At 40.5% G+C, this 26,489-nt stretch overlaps 2 protein-coding genes across 3 annotated transcripts; both read right to left on the bottom strand.

Annotated features, from left to right (window-relative positions):
• Window positions 1-424: 424 nt before the first annotated feature.
• LOC111018469 (RNI-like superfamily protein) lies at window positions 425-9,243 on the bottom strand. Of its 2 annotated transcripts, none has more exons than XM_088117012.1 (16): window positions 9,069-9,243; window positions 8,894-8,996; window positions 8,589-8,657; window positions 8,339-8,455; window positions 8,157-8,230; window positions 7,263-7,365; window positions 6,566-6,608; window positions 5,809-5,871; window positions 5,044-5,270; window positions 4,413-4,533; window positions 4,230-4,333; window positions 2,803-2,916; window positions 2,536-2,715; window positions 2,306-2,449; window positions 2,076-2,221; window positions 425-827 (listed from the first exon to the last, which is right to left on the bottom strand). In XM_088117012.1, the coding sequence occupies exons 1-16, from the start codon at window positions 9,130-9,132 to the stop codon at window positions 679-681; spliced, it is 1,821 nt and encodes a 606-aa protein (XP_087973138.1). In that variant the 5' UTR covers window positions 9,133-9,243; the 3' UTR covers window positions 425-678. The 2 variants fall into 2 exon arrangements, with proteins under 2 accessions (XP_087973138.1, XP_022150264.2); XM_022294572.2 differs by having other exon boundaries at window positions 2,536-2,706; window positions 9,069-9,240.
• Window positions 9,244-11,053: 1,810 nt separating this feature from the next.
• LOC111016438 (uncharacterized) lies at window positions 11,054-16,965 on the bottom strand. Its single transcript, XM_022291843.2, is given in 7 exon segments — window positions 11,054-11,994; window positions 12,307-12,457; window positions 13,069-14,243; window positions 14,246-14,879; window positions 15,032-15,111; window positions 15,734-15,882; window positions 16,010-16,965. Coding segments are annotated over 6 exon segments (2,907 nt in total). The 5' UTR covers window positions 15,876-15,882; window positions 16,010-16,965; the 3' UTR covers window positions 11,054-11,269.
• Between the last annotated feature and the right edge of the window lie 9,524 nt (window positions 16,966-26,489).

The raw sequence follows: 26,489 nt of genomic DNA, 5'->3' as shown, positions 1-26,489 counted from the left end.
GTATCTGTTTCAACAGTAGGTTAATAAACAATGGTCATCAAATTGTCCAATGCAAAATTTTCTACACTACTAAACACAGGACATAAATTATAAAATACTTGTTAAGTTCATTGTCTAGGTCCTCAGTGAACGAAGAGAATCTTACACAGGAAAGTCTAGAAAGGTAAATTGGAGTACCTTGGATACACCTGCGCTCCTCAAAGCAGAAATTTCATCTTCTCATTCATCTACTGCCTCTCGTTCCAATTCGCGATGTAGAAAGCCTAGTTCACAATGGCATTGATAGAAAATGGAGCTAATCCGGAAAAAGAAAATAGAACAAAGAAGAATAAAACGGAAATTTTTGAGCCACAGGCCACAGCATACATCTTCAAAAACACATTCAGCCACAATAAACGTTAGCAAGGGTCTAACACCTCAACAATTAAATGCCAATAAATCAGTGATATATAATTTATATATATTATTATTTCTTTACAGCTAAATGCATTGACCAATAACTGATCATAACCATACCATCTGCTTTTACTGCTAGAAATGAAGGAAAAGTACTTATAAATAAAGCAATAAAGAAGAAGGTCAAAGATACAACTTGGCAATACATGTTGATGGTCGTACATTATGTAGCTCCAATATATTCCACGAGCTTGAATGGTGATGATGCCACAGCCAAGTTGACTACGGATCACCGTCATAGAGTGCATCCAAGGTTGGTGATGATGAATGTATTACAATTTTCCTGTTAGAGTTCTGAAACTCAAACAATGAAACTTCAGCCTTTTGATCATCCCACTTATTTCCGCTCAAGTCCAATAGCTCTAGGTTCCCTACATAAATTAAGTCATAAATCCTTGAGTGTCTTATCACTCCACTAACAAAAAAAGGAAATTAAATTTGTTGAATTCTAAGAAGCTATTACACGCAGCAGCCTACATCATATAAATAAAATCATTTATAGCAATAAACATTTAGCTCATATTGGAAAATCCCTTTTCTTAACATAAGGATGTTTGTGTCAGGATAATTTCTCCGGAATGCAACTGTTGAAACAGAATTCATGGAAACAAAAAGGGATCAATATGTTTTTTATGCACTTGACTGCCTAAAGAACTGTTTGGAGTAAAAAGCTCCAGCACAAATTATCACGTTCCTAACTCAAGGAGATTATGAGGATTAAAAAAAAAGGAAAAAGGAAAGAAGAAAACCTCCGGTTGTGCTATTCATGGACGTGAAGAATATAAAAAATATTTAGAGCACTTTACAAGAAATCCTTGACAGAAATAAACTTCCAAATATCCACAAATCCTGTGTCTATGGCTTGAAGATTCTCCTACTCTCAATTCCATAATTTAGCCAAACAAGCATTAGTTCAAATGATCTTGGCCTTGTCTTTAGAAGACAGTCTGTAGTTTAAATTCACGTGAATGGCTTTGGTTTTGCTTCTCTGTGGGCTAGTGCGTCTACTTTATTTAGGAGTTCTATGTGTGTGCGAGCTTTTGTGATTACTAACAATTGGGGCTCTTCAATGCTTTTTAATGAAAGTTGGTTCTCCATCTAAAGTAAAAAAAAAAAAAAAAAAAAAGAAAGAAAAAGAAAGGTAAGCGATGAGTAAACCCTTGAGCATTTTAAGGGAGCACCCAGAAGTTGAAGTAATCCAGAAGCTTATTCCAATTTTGATGGGAAAGGGGATGATAAAAGAATGTGGCAAGCAACCACTTATTTGATCTACATAAGAAACACCAGCCTAGAGAAAGAAAAGATCAGAGGACAATAAAAACTCTTTGCAAGGGGTAGACCTCCCTGTCCAGAATCTACATTAGAAATGAAGATGAGGGAAAAAAATTGAGGATGGAAATGAAAAATGCATTTCCAACCCCAAGCTCTACCCATAAATATTTTGAAATCTCAAACTAGAAACCTGACGATAAAAGATAAACAAAAACATGTCTGTTTCCTTGTCAAAAAAAAAAAGGAAAAAAAAAAGAGAGAGAAGAAAAAACATGACGATCATAAATAAACACGAAAATTCAATGGAAAGGAGCTTTAAAATTTCACACAACGTGTACAATAAATACCTTTAGCGACTTTAAGGGCAGAATGTATGATGTCTAAGGATCCAGAGGGCATTAGATTGTATGATGCATTGACAGAAACAAGTTCTGGTGCCCCGGGAAGGAGCTTTAACAAAAAATTTGCTGTTTCTATCCCACCACGATTTTTGCTACAACAAGAAACATAGGCGATTATATCTTCGGGCCACCTAGAAAGAAGAATAGTGAAGAGGTTCAGAGTGTTAGTTATGAACCTTATATTGATGTTCATAATATTTGACCCTTCAGTTACGCCTTCAATTAATTCTTGAAACCCGTATGGACCCAAGCCAATGCCTTCAACATTCAGTATTTGAATTGATTTCCCCAAGAAAATTCCTAAAGCGGCTGCTACCGAGCTTCATAACAAAATTACACAGCAGTCAAATATTTTAGTGGAAAAATTAAAAACTGGTGACTTTTGGCTGTTGTCAGATATGCAAACCTTCCAAGACTATTATCTGCAACAGAAAGTGACCTCAGTGGTTTCCTTAAAGTTGACAACGCATTAAAGAGTTGTGTTACTCCATCACAGGAAAGCTCACAGTTCTTTAAATTCAGATCAGCAAAGGGGAAGCTTCTTTCAGAAGCTTCAACAAAAAACGGAATTAAGTTCCTGCAGATCCTTCCAAAGGTTGGTAATAGCTTGCTTATACTAGAGCTAATGTACAGAAAGAAAAAAAAAAGAAAAGAAAAGAAAAAGAAAACAGACCTGATTCCATCATCCTCAATGGGATTATCACTAATATCCAGGGCCTCCAAGTTTGGTATATGAGCCAAAGCATATCGTAGATTATCTGCATCATCTTTCCGCAGATCGTTTCCCCTAAAAATATGAAAAGTGATTGATCTTTGCACAACCATCGCTTCTACTTGATTGCAAATTTTAAACCATGTATTAAAAATCGTGGTTATTTTAACTGCATCTATATTACTCATTGGCTGTATAGCATGCTCTTTTTTATGGAAAGTCAACTTTTATTCAATCAAAGAACACAATGGAGGTCCACACACAAAAAAAAGGCCAAAACAAATGTTCGAGGTAAAAAAAAACCCTTCTTCTTGACTTTCCTTCGAGTTTTTGCCTCTTCTATATTGTGGATTTTGGTGTTTGTTCATAGCATAGTGTGCATATAGCCAAAAGGTTCCATAGCTAATTCATCAAAATTTTCACATCACCCCAAGGTGATAAAGTATAGAAAACTCAGAAGACAGAGAGATTGCCCTCCATGAGTTCCTAACAGTGCCCTTTGAAGTTGAAACCACCTCCTTCCTCAACCCGTTCCCATAAGAAATCTCTCACAACCTTTCCCAACTTATCTCTAGTCAACTTGGGAACCTTGAAAAGAGATAAGCAATGCACAGGAATTCCACCTAGAAGACCTTGTATTATCTTTATAATATAGAAGAAATAAAAATTTTCTTTTCGAATCTCTTTCTAAATTAATTAAGTAAATTTTTATATAAATATTGAATAGTTTTGTTTTTTATTTATTAAATATTAAATAATTGTGTTAATATTTTCATATTTTAAAAATTATTTGATTTTTTTACCAATAATTGTTATAGATGATATTTACTTAGTATTTTATTAAGTACGCCTTACTTCACTAAACGGCGCCTTTCTATCGCCTCTCACCTTAAGGCAATTAGGAGACTTCAGTAAGTTGATTCAATGGCATATACTAATCGAGCTCCGTTTGATCTCCCAGAAGCGAAAGCTGAATCACAGTTGGACAGCTTGACCCGCATTGCCTGATGGAATGACCTTCGAGACTCTTCTAGGAATTCCTACCCTATCAATTTGAGGGGGGAAAGAAGTAAAAGAGTCTTTCGTTTCCGGGTTTATGGATTATTGGATTCAATCAGCTAAACTATATTATATTCCAGTTCAACAAACTATATTTGTGTTGGAATATATATAAAAACATTTATTAGTTGCATTTTTAATCTTTATGGTTTTTATTTCTTTCCTTGTTGTAGTAGGTCTCCTCTTTTTGTATTAGGTCTCCTATTCCTTTTTGTAGTATATTTACTATTCTTTTTTATAATAGGTCTCTCTCCTATATAAGAAGACTTAAAGTTGCACTAATTGAATACATGAGAATATTTTTACTCTTAAATTTAACACTCTGATACCTTAAATTGAGTACATGCAGTGATTGCAAGGACTTGCCAACCATAGAAAACGCCGGAATGCCAGTCAAACATCTCCTATTAAAACTGGAAAGCCATCCTGCCATCTGCAAAGTTCTTGAGAAGGTATTTCATTGATTGGCTTATTACAACCAAATTTCAAAAAGGAAAAATATGCATACTTACATTATTTTCAGACAGATCAAGGACAGATAGACCAGATGAAGCATCAAGAAGAGTGTGAAAGACAAGCTTTCCAAAATTTTTATCAAGGTCGTTCTCGCAAAGTTTGAAAGAATATAAATACCTGAAAAATAAATATAAATAATAATTGCAGCAAAGTATGCTGGAACAGAAAAAAAGAAACTAATAATCTTCCAAAATGACAAGAAATATAAGCAATTCAAAAATAAAAAAGAAGCTCGTGCAACCAACTCCTTTTACTTTCCTAACTGTTCAGGTCAAAAATATAAGACAAAAGGGGATAACTAAGAGTGCCATAATGCTGAAGTCTTACCAGTGCTCTTATTGCTTTTATATTTAATACTCTCACACATTATATATACATATATCTCAATCTCATAAGTCAAAATGACACCAGATGAAATCTAAATTGGCTTGACTTAATTTGGATGGAATAAAAATAGTTGCATTCCAATTATAATTAGCAAGAAATATATAAGAATATAGAATAAAAACTCAATACAAGAAAGGAAATAAGAATAAGAAAGATCACAACAATGGACAATCAATGAATACACCTAATTTAAATCTTTACAGCTAATATTTACTAATAATAAACCAACAGTGTGCGTACCTTCCTGATGACAAAAACGATACCAATCCAATAGGAAGTGAAACAGGGTCAGTTTCATCAAAGTATGATGCACTAATTGAGAAGTGTAGTATGCCATGTGTTTTCTTATTATGGAGCAGAGCATCACAAATTGAATTAATAGAAGTTGAAGATAACTTGCAATTAATAAGTTCGAGTGATGTTAAAGTTTCTCTGTTATGGTTTAGAAGTTTGCACAATCCATTGACCTGTGCAAGTATAAAAGCCAAGTCAGACCAATTTTTTTCTTTACAAGAAACACAAACTTTTCATTGATATTTGAAAAGTTACTGACTACCAGCTTTCTAAAGAGATCCAAACAAAAAGAACCTCAAAACCAGACTATGCACATCATAACCTTCAAAACTATCTAACTATGAGATTACACAACAATATAACCCCCAAATTTTTTTCTTGCCCTTTCACATTCATAATATTATAGAGTTTAACAATGTTGACCCAAAGAATTCTTGCTTTCCCTCTAGTGTTGACCGTCCCTCGTAATCTTCTCCAAGCTCTCACTCACAGAAACTAGAATTTTGTATAGGGACGAGAAGTGACTCAAAATACCCTGAGAACAGATTGAATAAGAATTAACCATACAAGAAGAAGAACTATCTATAACACCTCTTTTCACCTCACTTTTATGAAAGCTACATACTTAAGTGTAGTTATCACTCTTATACTCAATTTATATGCAAAAGGCAATTATTTATTAATTCAAATATAAATAAGAATTGAGCTCACCTGCTCCTGGAATCTGATCAACCTAAATACCAAAGTCTGCAACTTGCAGTTCCTCAATATATGCTGCAACACAGTAGAAATAGGAGCTACGATATTGATAGGAGCAAGACGGCAAAACCAACAACCTTTTATAGTCAATTAATACACAAAAGAAAGTAAAAATAATTGTCACACATAAAAATTGATTCTTAGCCCCTCTTGTCTTACAGAACATGGCAAAAAATTTTATATTTAAAAATCAATGGACTTGAAGAGAAGTCTATCTTTTCTCCCCCTTTTATTCTTCGTAATGCTGTTACAGGTAACAGCACCAATACTTAATGGAATTTCAATGATTTTAACAATAAGTAAATGAGCTCTTTCACTCTCCTAAGTCGTAAGGAGCATTGCCAATTATGTCGAACAATACCATAGGATTTACAAACTTTCTTCTAAATCCAATCTTCTAGTTGTCATAATTACCTTTTTCTATTAATAAGAAACAAGTTTTCATTAAGGAGAATGAAAAAACAAGAGACCATACAAAAAAAGAAAAAAAAAAAGGAACAGCTCACTCCAGCCAAAAGGTGCTACCAAAATAATTACTATTTATTATGAATGAAATCCTTTGTTTCCTTTCAAAAAAAATAATAATAATAATAATTTCTATTTACAAATGTTATCGATATGCACAAGATCTCTCCAGAATACGAATGATGATACCGCTGCAATCTGAAAGAAAATGATTTAATTAAAAATATAAAATACATTAACTTACACAAATTTCAGCAATAGAGAGAACACTTTGAAGACTCAGACATCTGCACCAATAAAAGTACATAGCATAAGAAGATAAATCTCTGCTCAACACAAAATATAAATTGTAAAGACATACAAAGATAAGCTAAGAAACTTATAGGCATAAATAATGTTAAATCACGAAGGATGGTCTTAAAATATGTCGACTTAAATAGCATTAGCAGAAGGACCTCTATAATGCCTTTGTGGAAGCTGAGAAAACTTACTATTCAAACCGAAGAAGCAGACTATGTATATGCTTTATTAGTCAACAAGTATAGTGCCCACGTATTGTCTATGTCAGAGTTAATGAAATGCATCCAACATCCATCTTAAAAATGAAACCAAGTTTTTTTTTTTAACAAGAAAAAACTTGTTATTGATAAAAGAAAAATTACAAAAGTTCTCAAAAGATACAAACTCCTATCGAAGTGAGAAAAATAAATAAAACAGTAAAACTATCTAAAAACAAAAGCTTCCCATGAATAACAAATAGTGCTAAGAGAGTAATCCTTAAAAAGATGAGAAACCTAACACCATTGAGATGCTTTGAACTTAGCTAATTCAAAACAGTCAAGTCAAACCTTCTCTTATCTTCAAAGATTCTTTGGTTTCTTTCAAACCAAATTTTTGAAAGTATAGCTTTGACTGCATTTGCCCATAAAAATCGAGCTTACCGTGCATAGCACCCAAATTGTTGGCAATGATAACTTAGTTTTCTATACTTTCCGCTTGAGAAATGAGTAGACCCTTCACCAGCAATATATTTCAACATAGAATCTGCAAAAGAAAAATGCACTGATCATGAAAACATGCACGAGTTCCCCCCACCAAATCAAAAAATGAGCTCAACATGAGCCCTAGAAGAATGCAGAAGGAGATTACAAAAAACTAAAGCAAGGTAGTTAAGCAAATCTCACTTCATTTAAATGGTGAAAGGTTCAGTCTTCTCTTCTTTCTTTTTAGCCTTTCCAGGCTTTAGGTTAGCTTTCCGTTGCTTCAAAGTTTAAGTTCATCTTATTTTCCCGTGAGTATGGATTGGTAGTTGCTGTGCTTTCGAGATCAATTTTCTCATGTTATTATTCATTCAACTAATGATGATGCTATTAAATGTGTTTTAAATGAAGAATTCTTGGATTTTAGTGATGATCTGGTAGTTAGTCTTACCAGCATCAGTTTTGATTTGGAGTGGATTATTGCTACTTCTTCCTTCTCCAAGGAAAAATTCCTCTACCAAGGAAGCTCCAAATGATTTTTTTAAATATTATTGAAATCTTTCACATTTTTTCAACTTTAAATTAGATCTTCTATCTATTTTCTATGTTCATCGTGGTGTTCAGAATCTTTTTTGGGGGTGGAATGATGGTTTTCTTTTTTGGGGGTGGACATATGACATCTCTAAACCATCATATTAAACAAGAACACTTCCTAAATGTAAAGTGGATGAAACACTACCTAAAATGTCAAGTGGGGAAGGGACTTTCAATAAAGTTTACTAATAATCTAGATGCTAGAAGAATGTTCCACAGAATACCATACAATATTTAAACAAAGAAAACCGTCATTATCACCTGGCATCTCTATTTCTCCAATAGATTTCGAAAAAGATGGTAGGGAGGCTATTGCTGCTGCTTTATCTAGGCAACTGTTCTTTATTATTGACATGCAAGAAATTACAAATCATAAATATAAGATGAATCATGAGTCAATGGGAACAAACACACACCATCTTATCATAATCAGATAGGTATACCTTTGCAAGTGCTTCTCCCAATACATCTGCTGCCAGTCAACTGGCTGGATATGATCAGTTAACTGTGTCCAACGTAAATTGAAATTCTTCTTCCACGCTGTATCAAAATTGTGGTACCTATAAAGTTACACTTGCATAATTAAGACAGTGCTTTTATTTGACTACTCTTCCCTCCCCAATATTTAATCCGTCCTTAAAACTCAACCAAGAAAACAAAATGCTAAATTAGAATATGGTGAAATTAAATAACCTTCTGCGCTTCCTCCCACCCTCAAGGCAATCGTTATCATACTCATCTTCATTCTGGAGCTCAAATGGCCTGCTCAAGGAAGAGTTTTCAAATTCAATGCACAGTTAACACTATGAATCATTGGTAATATTCAGATTCTCATTGAATTTGTTCCAAATGTTTAGAATCACATATTCTCGTCAGACTAGAAGATAGTTGGCATGTACATGTTCGAAATTGAGTAACTCAACTTCCTAACAACAAATCTATGAGATAGGAAGCATTCAACCTTAACGGTTAAGCTGAAAGGTTAGGGTAAACCGTACATTTGTGACTGAAAATTCTGCAAGGCCAAGGGTGGGAGCTGCGAAGCGAGAGCATACAACAAGTCGGGAGGAAGATCATAGACGGGCGGTGGAACGTCATCCCCTGAAAGTCAAAAGAACAAGGCATTAAGAAAACAAGGCAGACACAGAGACGAATATGGAGATGATTACGAACTTCGAAGAAGCTGGTCTCTGAGTTGGGCTGTGCATAGAAAGAGCAGCGAAGGAACTTCTGCCATGAAAACTGAAAACTGCGAAGCGGCGGCGAAGACGGCGTTTTCACGGGATTCAGCCGCCCCCTCCACCAAAATTAAAATCAATTTTTAGGAATATTAAAAAATCCAAACTAATTCAGTTTTTATTTTTAATGAATGTACGCGACTGTGACTGTGAGGGAGAGAATATCCCACTTCCATTCCAAGAACATCATCAAATTGGGCCTCACTCAATTGATTGGGCCTTTATTCTCAATGATATTGACCAAATGTCGATGACGTGTCAAAAGGGGGAAAAAATTAAGTTTCCCCTTTTCCACATGTAAGCATGTATTAAATAGCTATCGACGTTTATATGAGTTTAACATCTAGAGTGGTAAAGTCAAAGTGAGCATAGCTAAGTGATAATTGGTACATATCTCTAACCAAAAGGTTGTAAGTTTGAGAATTCAAACCAACAAGATCCATAAAATGAGTGGAGCAAATTCAACTATACTCTCAAATCGGCTTTTATATATATATATATATATATTATTTTATCCTCACAAACTTTCTTTATACGATCATTTTATAATATTTGGCCTAATTCATCCTCAACGCCATATTAGTTCTTTGCATCTAGTTTTAGTATGGCAATTATACTTTAATCCATCCATTTTTTCGAAGAGTGCCATAATTGAACATCTAAATCATTTCATATGGTGAAAGTTATCGATGTATTGGACACGTTATAGGACAACAAAATAAGGTTTTTAAGCCATATTAGTTCTTTGAGCCTAATTTTAGCATAGCAGCTATATTAATCCATTGTTTTTTTAAGAAAAGTGTCATAATTAAACAACAATGAAATTTACCGATGTATTGGATGTGGCACTGGGTTCGTGGGACAATAAAGTAAGGTTTGTAAGTAATATTAGTTATTTGTGCCTAGTTTGAGCTCATCAACTAAATTTCAATCTATCATCTCTTTCGAAGAGTGTCGTAATTGAACAATAAAGTCGTGTCATATGATGGAATTCACCGATGTATGTATTGGACGCGACACTAGATCAGTACCCGTAGCCCGTAGGACAATGAGGTTTTTGGCATGATACCATGGGTGATTAGCTGTTAAGAGTAGAATATTGGATTGGAGTATTTAGTATATTTTGGGGGGAAGAGAGGGAGTGGGCATTTAAAGTTGGAATGGAGACATGGCATGTGAGAACACAGACAACCTCACCAAATTAATAAATGAGATGGGGTCTTCCTCTTCCTCTTCCTCTTCAACTTCTTTTTCTTATTGGTTTGCATATGGATTACCATTCCACACCACCACCACCCAAAAAAAAAATATATATATTCTCCACCTAACTTCTCCCAATTCCTAACTAATTACCCTTTTCGTCCACTCGTCAAAAGACTTCCCCACAATGATGTGATATTATCTATTTGAACCTAAAATCTCAATTCACTCGTATACTAAAACCATAGCATTCAAAACGAAATCAAACACAAGTTATAACTAATAAGGGCTACAATGTTTTTAACCGACTATGTCATTTCGATATGTTAATGGGACTAAAAGAACTAATATGGTTAAAAAATAGTTTTTGTCCCAATACTTTTATTGAAGTAACGAAAACTTTAATTTGTAAGACAATTTAATCTCTATAGTTCAATTTTGTAATGACCGATAACAGATGGGGGATCAACTGTTGATTTTTGTTATATAACTAATTAATTTCTTTTTCAATTTATAAACATATTTGGTTCATCATCGACCTACATATAATAAAAATCCTATTAAATCTAACATTTCCAAGATCTAAACTGTTACTAATTCAAGAGTGCAATGACCTAAATCGTTCATTACTGGAGAATAAATCACGAGTACAACAGCAAAAATATTTTTTAACCAACTAATATTTAATACCCGAATGGGACGAATAAAAAGTGGAGAAAGTGAGAGAGAAAATGATTCTATTGCTGGTAGATAACTTTATAGTCTTATTCCATAGAAAAATCCAAAGGAAATGTGCAGTTCAACTGAAAAATGTACAGTAGAGGATGGTAAACTAAAATGCACACAAAAATAAAAAAATGGCACAACATATTTGAGGCTGGCTGTATATGAAGAAAAAAAAATTATAATATAATAAGAATAAAAGAGAGAGAGTAGTCATGGGCAGGAACCTGTCAAATCGAGCAGTGTCTCCTCCACAAGTTCTTCCAGCAATTTGCCTTCTATTTCCTTTCCTAAATCATCCATTTCTTCTTGTAACTGAAGAATCCACCCCTTCCCCACAACCTCCTTCCCAACTACCCTCTCCACCACCAGGCTGTTACTGTCCCGGTCCCCGATCTCATAACCAACACACCGCGATTCACCCGACACCCAGTCCTTCAGTCGGTCCCACACGCTGTCCACCAGAGCTTGTGAGGGGGGACCATTGGCATTTACCCAGCTGCACGACATTGCCAGTGTGCTCCTGTCCGACCAATGATAGCCTGTGATATCAACCAGGACTGCATTGACGCTGTCGAATATGAGCTTCCAGTTCGATCTTGATTGCCTTCGTTTAGCCTCCTGCTCTGGTTCTTTATCACTTAGATTGGCAAAGTTGTTTCTCAGCGATGGATCCAATGGATTTTCGAGAGAGTGCCATCTTGAGAAAAATGAGTCGCACTGCACGCTGTCGTCGAGGCCAGCTTCCGAGAGAAGAGTTCGGACAAGGCCAAGCCACTTGTGTTCCTCTTCCTCTGTATCTTCACATGCTAACGAGGGTTTAAACAAATATGGATCTGTGTCTTCTGAATATGAATCTTCCCATGTCAAGGTCCGAGAAATGGATCCTATGGGAGGTGATTTGTCAATTAAGTTGGACTTCGTAGGCAGTTGAATTCCTGGAAAAAATAGATAAGTCAAGAAATAGAATATGGACTACTCTATACTATGTACTAAAGAACTAGCTCCAACAACAATATTTGTCCCTGAACTATCGTTTTCTTTGTAATGTGAAAAATTTCCACCATCAATCAAATTACACCAACTCTGTACTGCTCAGCCGCATCAAAGGATAAGTTACATATATCTTACAGGAAAAGACAGATTTGAAACTAATTGGTCATTTTGAGACGAAATTAGGTATATCTCAGTCGCTCGAAAGTAGAATCGACAGATCAGTGCATGGATAGCTAGAAAGAATAAAGGAGTACCTCTTGAGTTTGACTTCATATAAACAGAAGACAAGCAAGTTACATTGTCATCCTCATCGAACGGTGGTTCTAAAACAGAGCATGGACTTGGATGGTCTAGATTCTCACTGGCATTTCCAGGTATTAAATGCCTAGAGAAAGGCAACCCTGCCTGCAAAATTTTAGTTTGGTTCTGTAAGTTTATTGAACAAAAAACAGAGATTCTTTTTCAAACTGCTTAGTACTTCAACATTACTGAGAGTAAAAACGACCTAGTACCTACCAGAGGCTCGGAACAATATGTAACTAACAGTTATTGGACCTTCAATTTGAAAGCTTCAAATTTTTTAATTCCATACAGAAAAAAGAGGGTTCTTAGTTTTTATTCAGACATGCTTGAACAAACAACAATCAACAAATCCAGACACCACTTCCATACCTGTTTTTTGTAACAAATTTTTATTCAACATTCATCAAGTTCTAGTTGTACCCAGGAACCTTTAACATACTTTACCCGACCCCTCTTACGGTTTTGAACAATTAGAATAATGCCATGGCACATTGTAACTTAATGAGATCCAAACCAAGTTAATAAGTAGGTAGACACCGCAGGAAGAGAGATCAGATAAAAAAATGATTGGAGCAATTGATGTTTATGAAACTAAACACAGTTACAATTGCTAGTAACAACCAGATGAATGTAGCAACCTTGCCTCAGATGATATACTCATCTGGAAGTAATTACTAAATAGAGGCAAAGTCACCTATAAGAAGGTAAATTACCTCAAGAGAGACCATGCCCAATTTGCTGGTTAGATCGGGAGATGTCCCTGATGATCCACACAAAGCAGGGGATGAGCATTCTTCAAGTCGACTATTGCTGACAAAAGATGCATCATCACCAATCCTGCCAGAAGGTAGAGAAGGCCCAAGTGTTTCTGCAACAGAATTATCCAATTCCTCTTTACATTGAGATGCATTCCGTTTTTCTTTGCTCGGCTTCTTATTCCTAGAGAAAAATAAACTAGAAATTTTTCCTTTAAACGAGGATTTAACTTTTGTTGAACTAGCTTTCTCCAGGGTAGCATCTGTTTTGTCAGTAGCAGAAGTTGAAGCTTCAAGGCCTAGTCTGACACAGGGCATCAATGGAGATACTGGGGCAGACTTTGACCTCTGGAGACTTCTAGGAGAACTGCCAATATCTTCCTTACTGAAGTCAGTACTTAAGCAGGATGCAAATTCCATGCACTCTTCCTCATTGGAAATCGGATCAATAGATCCAATGGACTTTTTTGCATCTGATAAAGAGAGCATTTCACCCAAAGTACTAGAGCTTCTTCTTACATGCCTTTGTTCTTGAGAATGAGCATTTGATGCCATCATTGACCATCTTTCAGAAAGTCGCTTCTTGGCTTCTCGGCAAACTGATGACTCGGGAGAACATGAAATACGGCTAAAGGAGGATATAGAATATGGGCTATCAAATTTGTTAACGTAGTCCCAAGAATGCCTGGAAGATGGTGACATTAATTCTAAATCACTGATATCTGCCCCTGCATACTCATTCTCTGACTTGTAAAATGAACTCTCGTCACCAGTATAACCATTAGAGAAGACAGAGGAAATCAAAGTTTCATCCCTTCTATGTCCCATTTGATTTTCACTCAACTGTTTAGAGATCTCAATTTCTACTTCCCCTAATTCTGGCACCTCAACTACCTCAGCTTCCTCGTCAAGATTTCCAGAGGTTTTATTAGGTGACGAGCATGGTTGTTGAGTTACCACAGTTTTAACACCATGATTCTTACCAACGTTAGGCTTCAATACCACTATTCGCGTAGGTTGAACATATTCGTCAACTCTCTGGTTTGACAAAGTAGGCACATTACTAGACTTATCACGAGTAGTTGAATGGCAAGCCTGAGCTGGTTTTTTCATCTGATTCTCACACCTTTTTCTGTTTCAGAAAAGTTCTCATCACCAATTAACTTTGAGGGCCTAAGGATTGTGATACACTTCTTCGTGGGAGATGCAGGAAGTGAACAAAGTTGAAAACTGTGCTGAGAAAATAAGGAATTGGGTTCTTGCAAAAACTTGACAAACAATTCTTTATTGGAGCTGAGAACTTCTAAGGCATCTTGGAATTCTTTAGATTGCCGAAGTTTCTCATCTGTAGCTAGACGCTTTGCTTCCGTGAATTTCTGACGAACAAGAGCCATCTTCTTTTCATCAATATTATTGTCAAAGCTTCCATACTGCAATTTTTCTCTGTCATAATTTGTTTTCAAACATTGCTGCCAGATTCCGTAAACGTCTACTGAGCTTTGATGAATTTGATATAGAGCTCTCTTCTCCAAACAGTCGTCCTCCTGTTCTATACACTCTGGCGGCAGCCTAGATTCTTTAACTGTACACTGAGAACCTCTTGAAGGTGTTCTATTAGCAGCTGAACAACCCTGCTCTGGCAGAGTATCAAGCCCCATCAACTTTGCAACAACGTTTGGGGGAGCAATCTTAGACTCGGAATCTTTGGACATTTCCTGGTCTATGAGCATCTTCATGGGCGTTCCATTTGCCTTCACAATTGGATATCTCTGCAATGCAGTAATAAACCAAATTTTTACACAACTAAAAAAGGAAACCAAAAATCTAAACAACATAGTTTAGTGAATGGACACGTAGTATGTGAATTTTTCATGCTTTGTACAATATGTGCCACTGTTAACAAAGCCTGCTAACAATTTACCAGTCCATCCTCTACATGACTGCCATTGGAGGGATTTGACATCATTGATGCATCTGATTGACTTCTTCGGAGTACAGAACCTGTCCACAAGCAATGTCAATTTCAACAATTATTAGCTCATTAGCAAACACAAAACACACAACAAGTAACAGTGGCATCATAAAGGAGCTCTAGAGATTACAAAAATACATGAGAAAAACAGAATTCAGCAGCCTCAAACTTGCCAACCGTCATCAGACACCCATGATTTTTTTGACCGTATCATAAGAATAATTTTAGGTTTTTCATTTGCCTTTTTTCTTTGATAGCAGGAGAGTTCCGAAATGTGTAATGCATGAATAAAAGTGACCAAGAGCAAGCTAATTTTTTTTACTCGGCCAATTAAATATGATAAAATATGGATTAAAGAAAAAAGACAATTTTCAAGTGAATATGGAACTTGGCAAAACCATATGGGCAACCAAAGTCATGACCGATCGACATTTGAACAGGCAACCAGGTTGAAAACACAAAAACCCAGATTTAGACAGAAAAAAAATCGATAAAATTAAGAACAAAATTCATCCGTTGACTAATAACAATTCGCATTAGCGGACAGTCAAACCTTCAAAGAAGAAATTATATAAATTTGGGAAACGATTATGGTGGAGAGAATAATAAGAGAGAATCGTCGGAAGAACAAATGAGAAAAAGGGAAGTCACCATCACAATGGGGTTTATCCGTGAGAAGCTTGTTCCTACTAACGCCTGCACTCAAGTCAAACAGGTTCACCATTCTTCCCAAGCACCCAGGGAAAGGCTTCTCCATATTATTACGGACTTTTCTTCTTTGTATCTCCTTCATTTCAACACTATGAAAATAGGATTCAACCAAAATTAATTGATTTCTTCAAAAACAACAGAAGCAAAACATTCATCGAGCGTATTTTCAAGAATTTTACAACAACAAGGAAAAAAATGCAAGGGTTAGTTCCGTACCTTAAAGCTTCTGGTTTCAAGCTTCCACCTCAGGACAAGGAACCAACCAAGTTGTAGAAAATTCAGGCAGACGAAGCTAAGAGCGGCAAATTTGGGAGGTAAGATCCCAAGTTTCAAGAAGTAAGAAGCCAATGACCATGGATATGAACAAAGAGGGAGAGAAAGAGAGAGGAAGAAGCCATTCAATCGACAGAGAACAAGGGACTGAATAATGCAGACGGAAAATTCAGCATGTTCACACGAACCATCACATCAGTTCTTACGTCACGGCATGTTAAACCCAAGAAAATTTTCAAATTACACAATTTAATGCTACTGGGTTTTCTGGGAGGAGCTCACTGATCGAGGTCTCAAAGTTCAATTCGGCGTTTAAAATCAGAGTATTGGAAGTTAGAAGCACTGGGATCGAGAATCTCCACTAGAAAAGAAAGGCAAAGCTAAGAAGAAAACCCTGCAATCACTGCCCTAAGAAGGAACTCAGTAAGTTGAAACGCAAATTACTCCGAAAACCAAAAAGGAACAAGTAGAAAGATCGAAAAGGAGAAAGAAAATGGGAGTGATTAAAAAGGAACATAAGAATCTAGTTTCAAAAATCAAGTGAAAAAAGCTGCAATCACGTCAGGCAGAAAGAGAATGAGATTCGAAAACCGGTGAAGGGTTCGGAAAACGAGAGATCGAAACGGAGACTGAAGAATTACACAGCAGCGGCGGGGTAAAGAACCAACATTCTGACGCTGAGAGGAGCATTCCAGAGAGAGATGTCGGAGCCGGAGAAGACGCCGGAGAGGACGGACCGGAGATTCGGCCGGGATCTGTGAGGGAAAAAGAGCGTTCGTCGCGTACTCGTGCGGGAGAGTATAAGTTCTCTCTCTCTCCACCGACTCGCTGTCGGACTTGAAAACTTTTTTATCAATTCTGATTTATTTGCGGCTTTCGATTACGGGACCATAGCGTGTAATTGTATTGGTATCTGGTAATTACCATTAAAAAATGGCTTTATTTATTGAATTAAGAATTTTGTCCTTATATTGCAACATTATGCCCATATTTAGTCTCTATGCTTAAAAGTAAATAAATAATTATCGTCAAAAAGCGAGTTTACACGCAAACATGTTATACTAAAAAATAAATAAATAATTATTCAGTATAGTCAATTCGAATGAATATACATTGTATTTATTATCATTTTAGATATGGCTATGTCCATATCAATGGTTATGTCCATATCACTGTCATTGATGATGGTTTGAAAGGAAAAAAAGTTGTTAAATTTTTATTTTCGCAACAAACAAAGTCAAGATGAAAATCTAGTCCTCGTTACTGTATTCACTAAGTAGGATGATTTTAGGCAACTGAGATCATAAAATTCAAATAGATGATTAAATTATAACTTTTTATCATATCTTCATTTGAAATCTCTTATATATATATATATATAAAAAAAAGATATAATAATAATGTCCTCTCTCACTTATCTCCCTCATGCAATGCAAGTAATCATTTTACCTCCAAGTTCAAGGTTGATTTTGGTGATTTTATTTATTTATAACTCAATTTGGGTCCAGTCAAAAAAATAAAAAATAAAAGAAAATCTCAATTTGGGCCTAATACACCAAGTACAAGTATAAATGATAATTATATCAAATAACATTATTTACCAAATTATTATGTTTGATATTCATTTATTGAATAGAAAATATATTACTTTGTAGGCTATGAAATACGCATATGTATAGAAAGAAAATCGTAGTTTTGTAAACCAAAAGGTTTTAGAAATAAAATTTGTGGATTTATTTCCTTATTGGAAATATAACTTTCTTCTTTTGAAATTATATAAAATTTAGATAATTTCATATAAAATTCAAAATTAATTGGATATATTTCCATTTATATAGCAGTTTTCTATTGAAGTGATTCATATAAATTATTGTTTAAAACTTTCGTTCTAAAGGCAACACAGAGATAATGTTTGCTATTTTCGGTAAAATGATCCAAAAATAAATCTCAATGATGAATATGTTAAAAGGATCAATTTGAAAAGAAATTTTATTTTAGTTTAATATTTTTAGGGATCAAATCAACTCTATGAGTTATAACTCCTGGCAAAAAATCGATAAAATAAAAAAAAAAGTCAAAAATCAACGAAATATCACTAACACATATATAATATTAGTATTAGTAATATTTACCTTATTTAAAAATAGTGACAATATTAATTTGTTAATTTATTTGTTATGAATATTTTATTTTTACAACTTTTCTAGAAATATCCATCAACATCGAATCAAATTGAGATTTCGACATTTCCATCTATATAGACATTAAAATCTATAATTAAACGCTGTTTATGCAATGATATGCACAACAGTGTATTTCAGATTGCAGCTCGAACTCGGCCTCCGGACCGATCTGAATACTGGGGCGGACCTGCACAAAAAGGTGAGCACTCCGACGATCAAGTCAGTATAGGTCGGACTCCCAACTAAGTTCGAGGTCAGAAATCATCGTACCTGATCGTGGAGTGAGGTCCTCTACTTATGGGTGGTAGTCCCGCTAATCTTGCGACGGTTACACCCGGTAATCTCGGGACCGTCGGTTACACCCGGTAATCTCGGGACCGACGGTTACACCCGATAATCACGCCGCTGACAGTAGCTCACATCGGCCCCTACCGAGCTTCCCAGTAGGTCGGACCTCGGCCAGGTTCACCTCGACCCTCATACTTAGCATCTGTCAACGCTAGTGGTGGTGATCTCAGCGGTCCGAGCTGGGCATGACTCATGAGTCATCTTGGAGCACCAATAGGAATCCTCCACGTGTCCAGGGTATTCTCTTCCCCAAACATTGGCCCCCTCTCTGTCGGGTCCGATCTCGACCTGGCAGCGAAGTTCATTCGACTTGCTTTGGACACGTGGCGACTCCCTACTCGTGGGAAAATATAACCGTTGCGGTAGATTTATCGTCGGAATATTCAAATATTCCGACGCTTCGGATCTTAGGAAGGATCCTAGCCGCTCGTTGATTACACGTGTACGGTGGGGAAATTTCTCCGACGAGCTATAAATACCCCCAATCCTTCAGGTCATACCTTACGTTCCCTGAATTCTTGGAGTTCGATCTGAAGGTAGCTCGAACCCTTGGTAGGTCGGTCTCTTCCCTCACTTTCTCTTTCGAACGTAGTAGCCATGTCGTCCTCTTTTAGCAGCAACTTAGGATCCGATGAGGATTTAGCTCGTAGGTTAGAGTCCGAGCTCGAGGAGATAGAAAACTTTAGGTTCTCCGATGACGAGGAGGATAGTGATGCCTCCACCTCGGGTCAGGGTTTGGAATACCCTTCTAGGATACCTGAGCACTACCTCGGATCCCTTCGTAGGGGGTTCGCTATCCCTGAGAACATCCTCCTTAGGATTCCGGAGGAGGGGGAGAGAGCTGACAATCCTCCAGAGGGATGGGTCACTCTCTACTTCAAAATGTTTGAGTACGGCCTCAGACTTCCCCTTCACCCTTTCGTCCAAGAGTTTCTTTTCCGAACTGGGCTGGCTCCGGCTCAAGTGACCGACAAGCTGCTGCTTGAGTTTGGGTTGCTAGATTACAACCCCGTAGTTCGTCCCATTGAATCCTCAAGGCCGAACTCCGAACTTGGTACGCCGAGCTTGCTTCCCTCCTTTTTCCTCTAACCTTGTGTTGACCCCTGTTTTTATTTTACAGCCATGGTTTGCGGATTTGCAAGCAACGTGAAGCGCAAGTCCAAGGGCCGAGTCCATGCTCTCGAGGCCGTCCAGAGTTCGAAACCTGCCACCCCTGCTGTGGTAGGGCCAGCCTCGGAAGATCTAGCCCCAGTGATCGAGCTGGAGTCTTCTGGGGGTCCTTCGAGGGAGAAGCGCCCCAGGGATCAGACCGAGGCGGTGGACGTCTCGCCCTTGGGCGAGGAGGTGAGGGAGGAAGTCCCTCTGAAGCGAAGGAGGAAGAAGAAGAAGACCACCTCCCCCTTGGAGGTCGGAGCTCGTGGGGTCTTGCCTGCGAGCTTCGCAGATCGGGTGGACGATCCTGAGGCCAGGATAGGCGGGACGTCCGATGTGACGGCACGGTTCAGAGTTCAGCCGTCAAGTTCTGGGGTGAGGGACCAGGTATCCCACATCTCGGCCGCAAGTTTGGACCGCTGCCTAAGGAGGGCGTCCAAATTTGTAAGTGACCCAGGGTCCGTTCTGCAGAGGACCATCGACTACGCCGCTGAGGTAAGATTGGTGTTTTTGCTCAATTTACCTAACAGGTAGCTCGGTCTAACTTCTTATTTGTACCTTTTCTCAGGCGTTCGTTGCTTCCATTCAATCGGCTCTAGCCGTGAAGGCCGAGCTGGATGGGAGGGATGTTCTGGCAGCGAGGGAGAAAGAGGAGTTCTCTACTGCCTTGGAGGCTGCTTCCTCCACCATGAAGGATGAGCTGCTGAAGGCTCACTCCGAGGTGGAAATTTTGAAGGCCGAGGTGGAGACCAAGGCCGAGCTGCTGAAAAAGGAAGAAGACAAACGCAAGGCCCAGCTCCGAGCTGCCCACGCTATCACCAAGGGCTTGGAGAAGGAGAAGTTCCAACTCCTCAAGGAGAAGGACGACATGCTCCAGGCGCTTGAAGCGAAGGATGGGGAGCTGAAGCATGCGACTGCCGAGCTGGAGACGGTGAAGGGGCGTCTCAACAATGGAGCCCTATTGGAGGAATCGTTTAGGCAACATCCTGACTTCGATGGATTTGCCAAAGACTTCTCTGACACGGGCTTCAAGTTTCTCATGAAGGGCATTGCTTCCGACATGCCTGACCTTCAGATCGATCTCGGTGGTCTGAAGAAGAGGTACGATAAGCAGTGGGCGTCTGGGCCTAGCGGCACCCCTGGCCCCCAAGCGTTGGTGGACAAGTACGTCAGAGATCTGGACTCTGACTACTCCGACCTCGAAGAGGATCAGGTCGGCACCATTCAAGAGGGCGCTCCTCAAGCAGGCTCTTAGGCGACCACCCTTCAAGAGGCTTTTCGCTGTCTTTCTTCTCTTCTCTTTTGTTTTTTGTTTGTAAGTGTCAGGGCAGAGCTGCAAGGTCTATAAGCCTTGGCTCTGCTCTCCATTCAATAAAGAAGCTCTCATTTGTTTTTACTTTGTTGTTGGCAACATCTTTCCTTTCTTTGCTTTTTCTTTGAACTGCAGCCAATGTTACCTCGCACCTCTTACTTTTGAGGTCGCGCCTTCAATTAAAATAATTTGAAAGTTTGAACTTGAATCTCTGTCTAGCATTCAATGCATTGCACCAACTCTGGATTTTTTAACATCGCACCCTTAACTTAAAAATGTTAAAAGGCTAAAATCCTAAGTCCGTAGCTGTTCTTCATATCGTAGATCGTACCCTTAGGTTCAGAGGCTTGATCATTTTGAACTTTTCACATCGTCCCTTTACCTTGAAGGTTTGAATTTTAAGTTCATCAGTGGTTTTGGCATCGCACCTCGTACCCTTAGGTTTTGGAGGATTGAATTTTAATCGACTGCTAGAATGTGATCGCGTGGGAATCCGTGGCCCCCATTTAATTTCTGGTCGAACTCGGAATCATGAAATTAAATCATCACGTTTATTCCGATCATAATTCTTTTGAAACAGTTTTTTACAGATCCATTGAAAACCCTTTTGGCATTTCAAGGATAATAACGCTTCAGGTGCTCCGCGTTCCACGGGTGCGCGAGGACGTCTCCTTCCAGATCGGCCAATACGTACGTCCCAGGTCGGACTATGCCCTTGACCTCCAACGGGCCCTCCCAGGTCGGATCAAGGGCACCCACATGGGTTTGGACCCTCCTTAAGACTAGATGTCCGACTTGAAAGGTCCGAGGTCGAACGCGGGCGTTGTAATGCCTGGCCATTCTGCCCTGATATTCCGCCAGGCGTAGCTGGGTCATTGCTCTTCTTTCTTCCAACAAGTCGAGGTTGAGGAGCAGCTCTTCCTCATTTGCCGTAGGCTCGTAATGCTCTACTCTGTCGGATGGCATGTCGATCTCAACCAGGACTACAGCTTCGGAGCCGAAGGCCAGGGAGAATGGGGTCTCACCCGTCGATTCTCTTTGGGTGGTCCGGTACGACCATAGAACCTCTGGTAGCTCCTCGGTCCACCTGCATTTCTTGGAGTCCAGTCTAAGTTTGATGCCTCGCTTGATGATCTTGTTGACTGCCTCCACCTGCCCATTTGCTTGCGGATGTGCGGGGGACGAGCTAAGGTGACTTATGCCAAGCTTGCTGCAAAAGTCTTTGAACTTGGCGTTGTCAAACTGCTTCCCATTGTCTGTCACAATGGCCTGCGGTATGCCAAAGCGACATATGATATTTGTCCATACGAAGGACGTGACTCTGGATTCCGTTGTGTGGGAGAGCGCCTCGGCCTCGGCCTACTTTGTGAAGTAATCCACAGCAACCACAGCGAACTTGGTCTGGCCCTTGCCCAAAGGGAAAGGACCAATGATATCTACCCCCCACTGCGCGAATGGCCATGGGGCCGAGATGGGGGTGAGCAGCTCGGGAGGTTGGTGGATGATGGTTCCGTAGCGTTGGCAATTGTCGCAAGTTCTTACGAACTTCTTGGCGTCCTGGCTGAGGGTCGGCCAATAGTATCCTTGTCGGATCACTTTGGCTAATAGCGACCGGGCGCCTGAGTGATTGCCGCACACTCCTTCGTGGATTTCTCTGAGGACGTAAAGGCCCTCTTCAGGGGTTAGGCATCTCAATAGAGGCTGGGAAAAGCCGCGTCGGTACAATGCTCCACCTCGGACCACGAACCGAGCTGCTCGCCTTGCCAACTTTCTGCGCTCCTTGGGGTCTTGTGGTGAGTTGCCCCTAATGAAGTCCGCAATCGGGTCCATCCATGAGGACTCTGGAGCGCCAATCTCCATCAGATCTGGCTCTGAGATCGAAGGATTATCTAAGATCTCGACGGGGACCGACCTGGCCAGGTCGGTCTCGTACGCCGACGCTAACTTGGCCAAGGCGTCAGCATTAGAATTTTCTGCTCAGGGAACCCGGCTTACTTCGTAAGTTCGAAACTGGGCGAGGTACGATCTGACCTTGCCCAAATACTTCTCCATTCGGGAGTCTTTGGCTTGGTACTCTTCCTTGACCTGGCTCACAACCAGCTGGGAGTCGCTGAAGACCTTAACACAAGAGGCCCCGAATGCTCTAGCGATTCGCAGGCCGGCAATAAATGCTTCATACTCAGCCTCGTTGTTAGAAGTCCGGAAGCCGAACCGCAAGGCATACTCAAATCGCTCGCCTCCTGGTCCGAGCAAGAGGACCCCTGCCCCGCACCCCTTCTCATTGAAGGATCCGTCGCATAGATTGTCCACGGTAGGTCGGACTCGCTCAGCTCGGAAGGTGGTGTGAGCTCGGCTATGAAATCTGCCGCTGCTTGTCCTTTCAACGCAGTTCTAGGTTCGAACTAGATGTCGTACTCACTTAGCTCCATTACCCACTTTATCAGGCGTCTAGAAGCTTCTGGCTTATGGAAGATGTTTTTTAGGGGCAAGTTAGTGAGCACCACCACAGTATGGGCTTGGAAGTATGGTCTAAGCCGTCGGGTCGAGGTGACTAAAGCAAGAGCCAACTTTTCCATTTGAGGGTATCTGGTTTCGGCTTCGGTCATAGCCTTGCTTGTGTAGTAGATCGGGTTTTGCCGCGCTTCCTCTTGCCTGATTAGGGCCGAGCTGACGGCGCTGTCAGACACTGCTAAGTACAATTGGAGCTTGTCCCCCGGCATGGGCTTGGCGAGCAAAGGTGCCGAACAGAGGTAGCTTTTCAACTGCTGAAATGCTTGCTCGCACTCCGCTGTCCATTCAAACGGCCCCTTCCTCCGTAGGACTTTGAAGAAAGGAAGGCACTTATCTGTCGATCTTGAAACAAACCGGTTCAGGGCCGCAATCTTGCCATTGAGGCACTGAAGCTGCTTCAGCGTCTTAGGTGCCTCCATCTCGAGCACGGCTTTAATCTTTTCGGGGTTGGCCTCGATTCCCCGGTTGTTCACTATGAAGCCAAGGAATTTTCCCGAAGAGACTCCAAAGGCACATTTAGCTGGGTTGAGCTTCATTTGATATGTCCTCAGAACCTCGAAGGCTTCGGTTAGATCGGAGAGATGCGACTTAGACTGCTTGCTCTTGACAAGCATGTCGTCCACATACACTTCCATATTCCGGCCGATCTGCTTGGCGAACATTTTGTTCACCATTCTCTGGTAGGTCGCTCCTGCGTTCTTTAACCCGAAGGGCATGACCTTGTAACAGTACAGACCCTGGTCTGTTATAAATGCGGTATGACCTTGATCTGGGACATGCATCTTGATTTGGTTGTATCCAGAGTAGGCGTCCATGAAGATGAGCAGTTCGTGCCCGGCTGTGGCGTCCACGAGCTGATCAATCCTTGGCAGTGGGAAGCAATCTTTCGGGCATGCCTTATTTAAGTTCGTAAAATCTACGCACATTCTCCACTTTCCGTTAGATTTTTTAACTAATACAACATTGGAGAGCCACTCGGGATACGAAATTTCTCTTATGTATTCAGCTTTCAAAAGTTTGCTAACTTCCTCAACAATTACATCACTCCGCTCCTTGTTTATAGGTCTTCTTTTTTGCTTTACAGGTCGGAATGACGGATCTATGCTGAGGCGATGCGTCATAATTTTCGGGTCAATGCCAGGCATGTCCTCATGGGACCACGCAAAGACATCCGAGTTGGATCTGAGGAAGTGGATTAGCTCCTCTCTGTCGGTGGCCCCCAGCTTGGTTCCTATGCTTACTTGCTTCTCGGGACTAAGCAGAGGAACAAGCTCGAGCTCCTCAGTGGTGCGGCAAACTCCCTCATCGGCAGGTCGGCCTTGAACTCGAGCGTCCCATCCCTACTGGCGAGAGTTTCAAGGGTGCAGCCCGATGAGCCTTTGAGTGCAGAGGCATAGCACTCCCTTGAAGCGGTCTGTTCTCCTCGGACCGTGCCCACGCCATTGGGGGTGGAATACTTCAAAACTTGATGAAGTGTCGAGGGGATGGCCCGAAATGAGTGGATGATGGGTCTCCCAAAGATGGCGTTATAGGCCGACCTACCGTCAATCACCACGAACTCGGTCATTTGGGTGACCCAAGTTTGGTCCTGCCCAAGCGTGACCGGTAAGTCGATGCAACCCTCTGGGATGACCGATTCTCCAGAGAACCCAACCAGCGGTGTCGGGCTTTTCTTCAATTGCGACCTCGTCCATCCCAGGGCGAGGTAGGTCGGTAAGGATAGGATGTTAGCAGATGCGCCTCCGTCTACCAGCACCCTCCTGACCAGCACATGATCAATCAAGGGAGCGATCACAAGTGCATCATTGTGGGGCAGGTGGACCTCCTTCAAGTCTGCACCGTCGAAGGTGATTAAGCAGGTCGGCCTCTACTCCCTAATGACGCACACCTCGCGCCTGGCTGCACGAGCTAACTCCTTTCTTTTATGTCCGGACTAACCCCCGCTTGGCCCTCCGAAAATGGTATTGATGACCGCAGGTCGGTCAGTGCGTCGGGGCGGCGTCCTCGAACGCTTCCGCGCTTCCTTTTTCTTTGCCGAGCTGGTCCTGGGCTTTCCCACAAATTTCTTGAAGTAGCCATCTTGAATTAGATCCTCAATTTGGCGTTTCCACTCCCAGCAGTCCGACGTGTTATGGCCGTGCTCCCGATGGAAGCGGCAATACTTGTCCTTGCTGCGCCTCTCCGGGGCTCCCCGAAGCTTCTCAGGACGTTTGAGTAGTTTTTCCATTCTAGACTCCTCGATGTTCGTTAGGATCTCGGAAATTGGAATCGTGGTCGGGGTGAAGCGTTCGTAAAGTCGGCTCCTGGTAGGTCCATTCTCCGCCCTCCGATACTCAGCTCGGCCGCTGGAAAAGGATCCCTTGTCCTTGGACTTGGGATCTGCCCTTTCTATATCTTTTCCACTTCTGCCCCGGCCGATCTTTCGTTCTGGTCGGCCGGTTTTAGTTCGGAGGAGCTCCTGTCCATCGATGACTTTCTTCGCCTTCTGAAGCACCTCGGCGAAGGTGGCCGGGGCCTCCTCTCCAAGTTTCACCGTGAGGGCCTCGTCGGCTAGACCGGAGAGAAAATAGCACATGGCCGAGTCATCGGAGCAGTGTGCGACCTTCAACTGCTCCTCTTGGAATCTGGTGACATATTCTCGCAGCGTCTCACCCTCCTTCTGTCTGATGGTGGCGAGATGGGTCGCTGTCTTTTTGTCATAATGCCGAGAAGAGAACTGGGCGAGGAACTCCCTTCTCAGCTGAGAGTAGGTCGAGATCGACCTGGCTGGCAGTCTTCGATACCACAATCGCGCGTTGCCAGTAAGCGCGATCTGAAAGGCGCGGCATTTGATTGCGTCTGATGCCGCTTGGAAATCCATGAGGCCTTCAAAGACCTCAACATAATCCTTGGGGTCTTTCGACCCATCATAAGGTTT

This window comes from Momordica charantia, assembly GCF_013281855.1.
Source record: "Momordica charantia cultivar OHB3-1 chromosome 9 unlocalized genomic scaffold, Mcharantia_2.0 BLBB01000009.1, whole genome shotgun sequence".
In the NCBI taxonomy this organism is placed as follows: Eukaryota; Viridiplantae; Streptophyta; class Magnoliopsida; order Cucurbitales; family Cucurbitaceae; genus Momordica; species Momordica charantia.
This window is presented reverse-complemented; position numbering and strand designations above follow the sequence as displayed.

Excerpts from the sequence above, each read along its gene's own strand:
- LOC111018469 (XM_088117012.1), bottom strand. The coding sequence starts at position 9,132 with ATGGCAGAAGTTCCTTCGCTGCTCTTTCTATGCACAGCCCAACTCAGA. Across the intron at positions 7,366-8,156 it reads TGGAGAAATAGAGATGCCAG|ATTCTATGTTGAAATATATT; the intron begins GTGATAATGACG and ends TTTCTTTTGCAG. Across the intron at positions 828-2,075 it reads TGCCCTTAAAGTCGCTAAAG|GGAACCTAGAGCTATTGGAC; the intron begins GTATTTATTGTA and ends TAATTTATGTAG.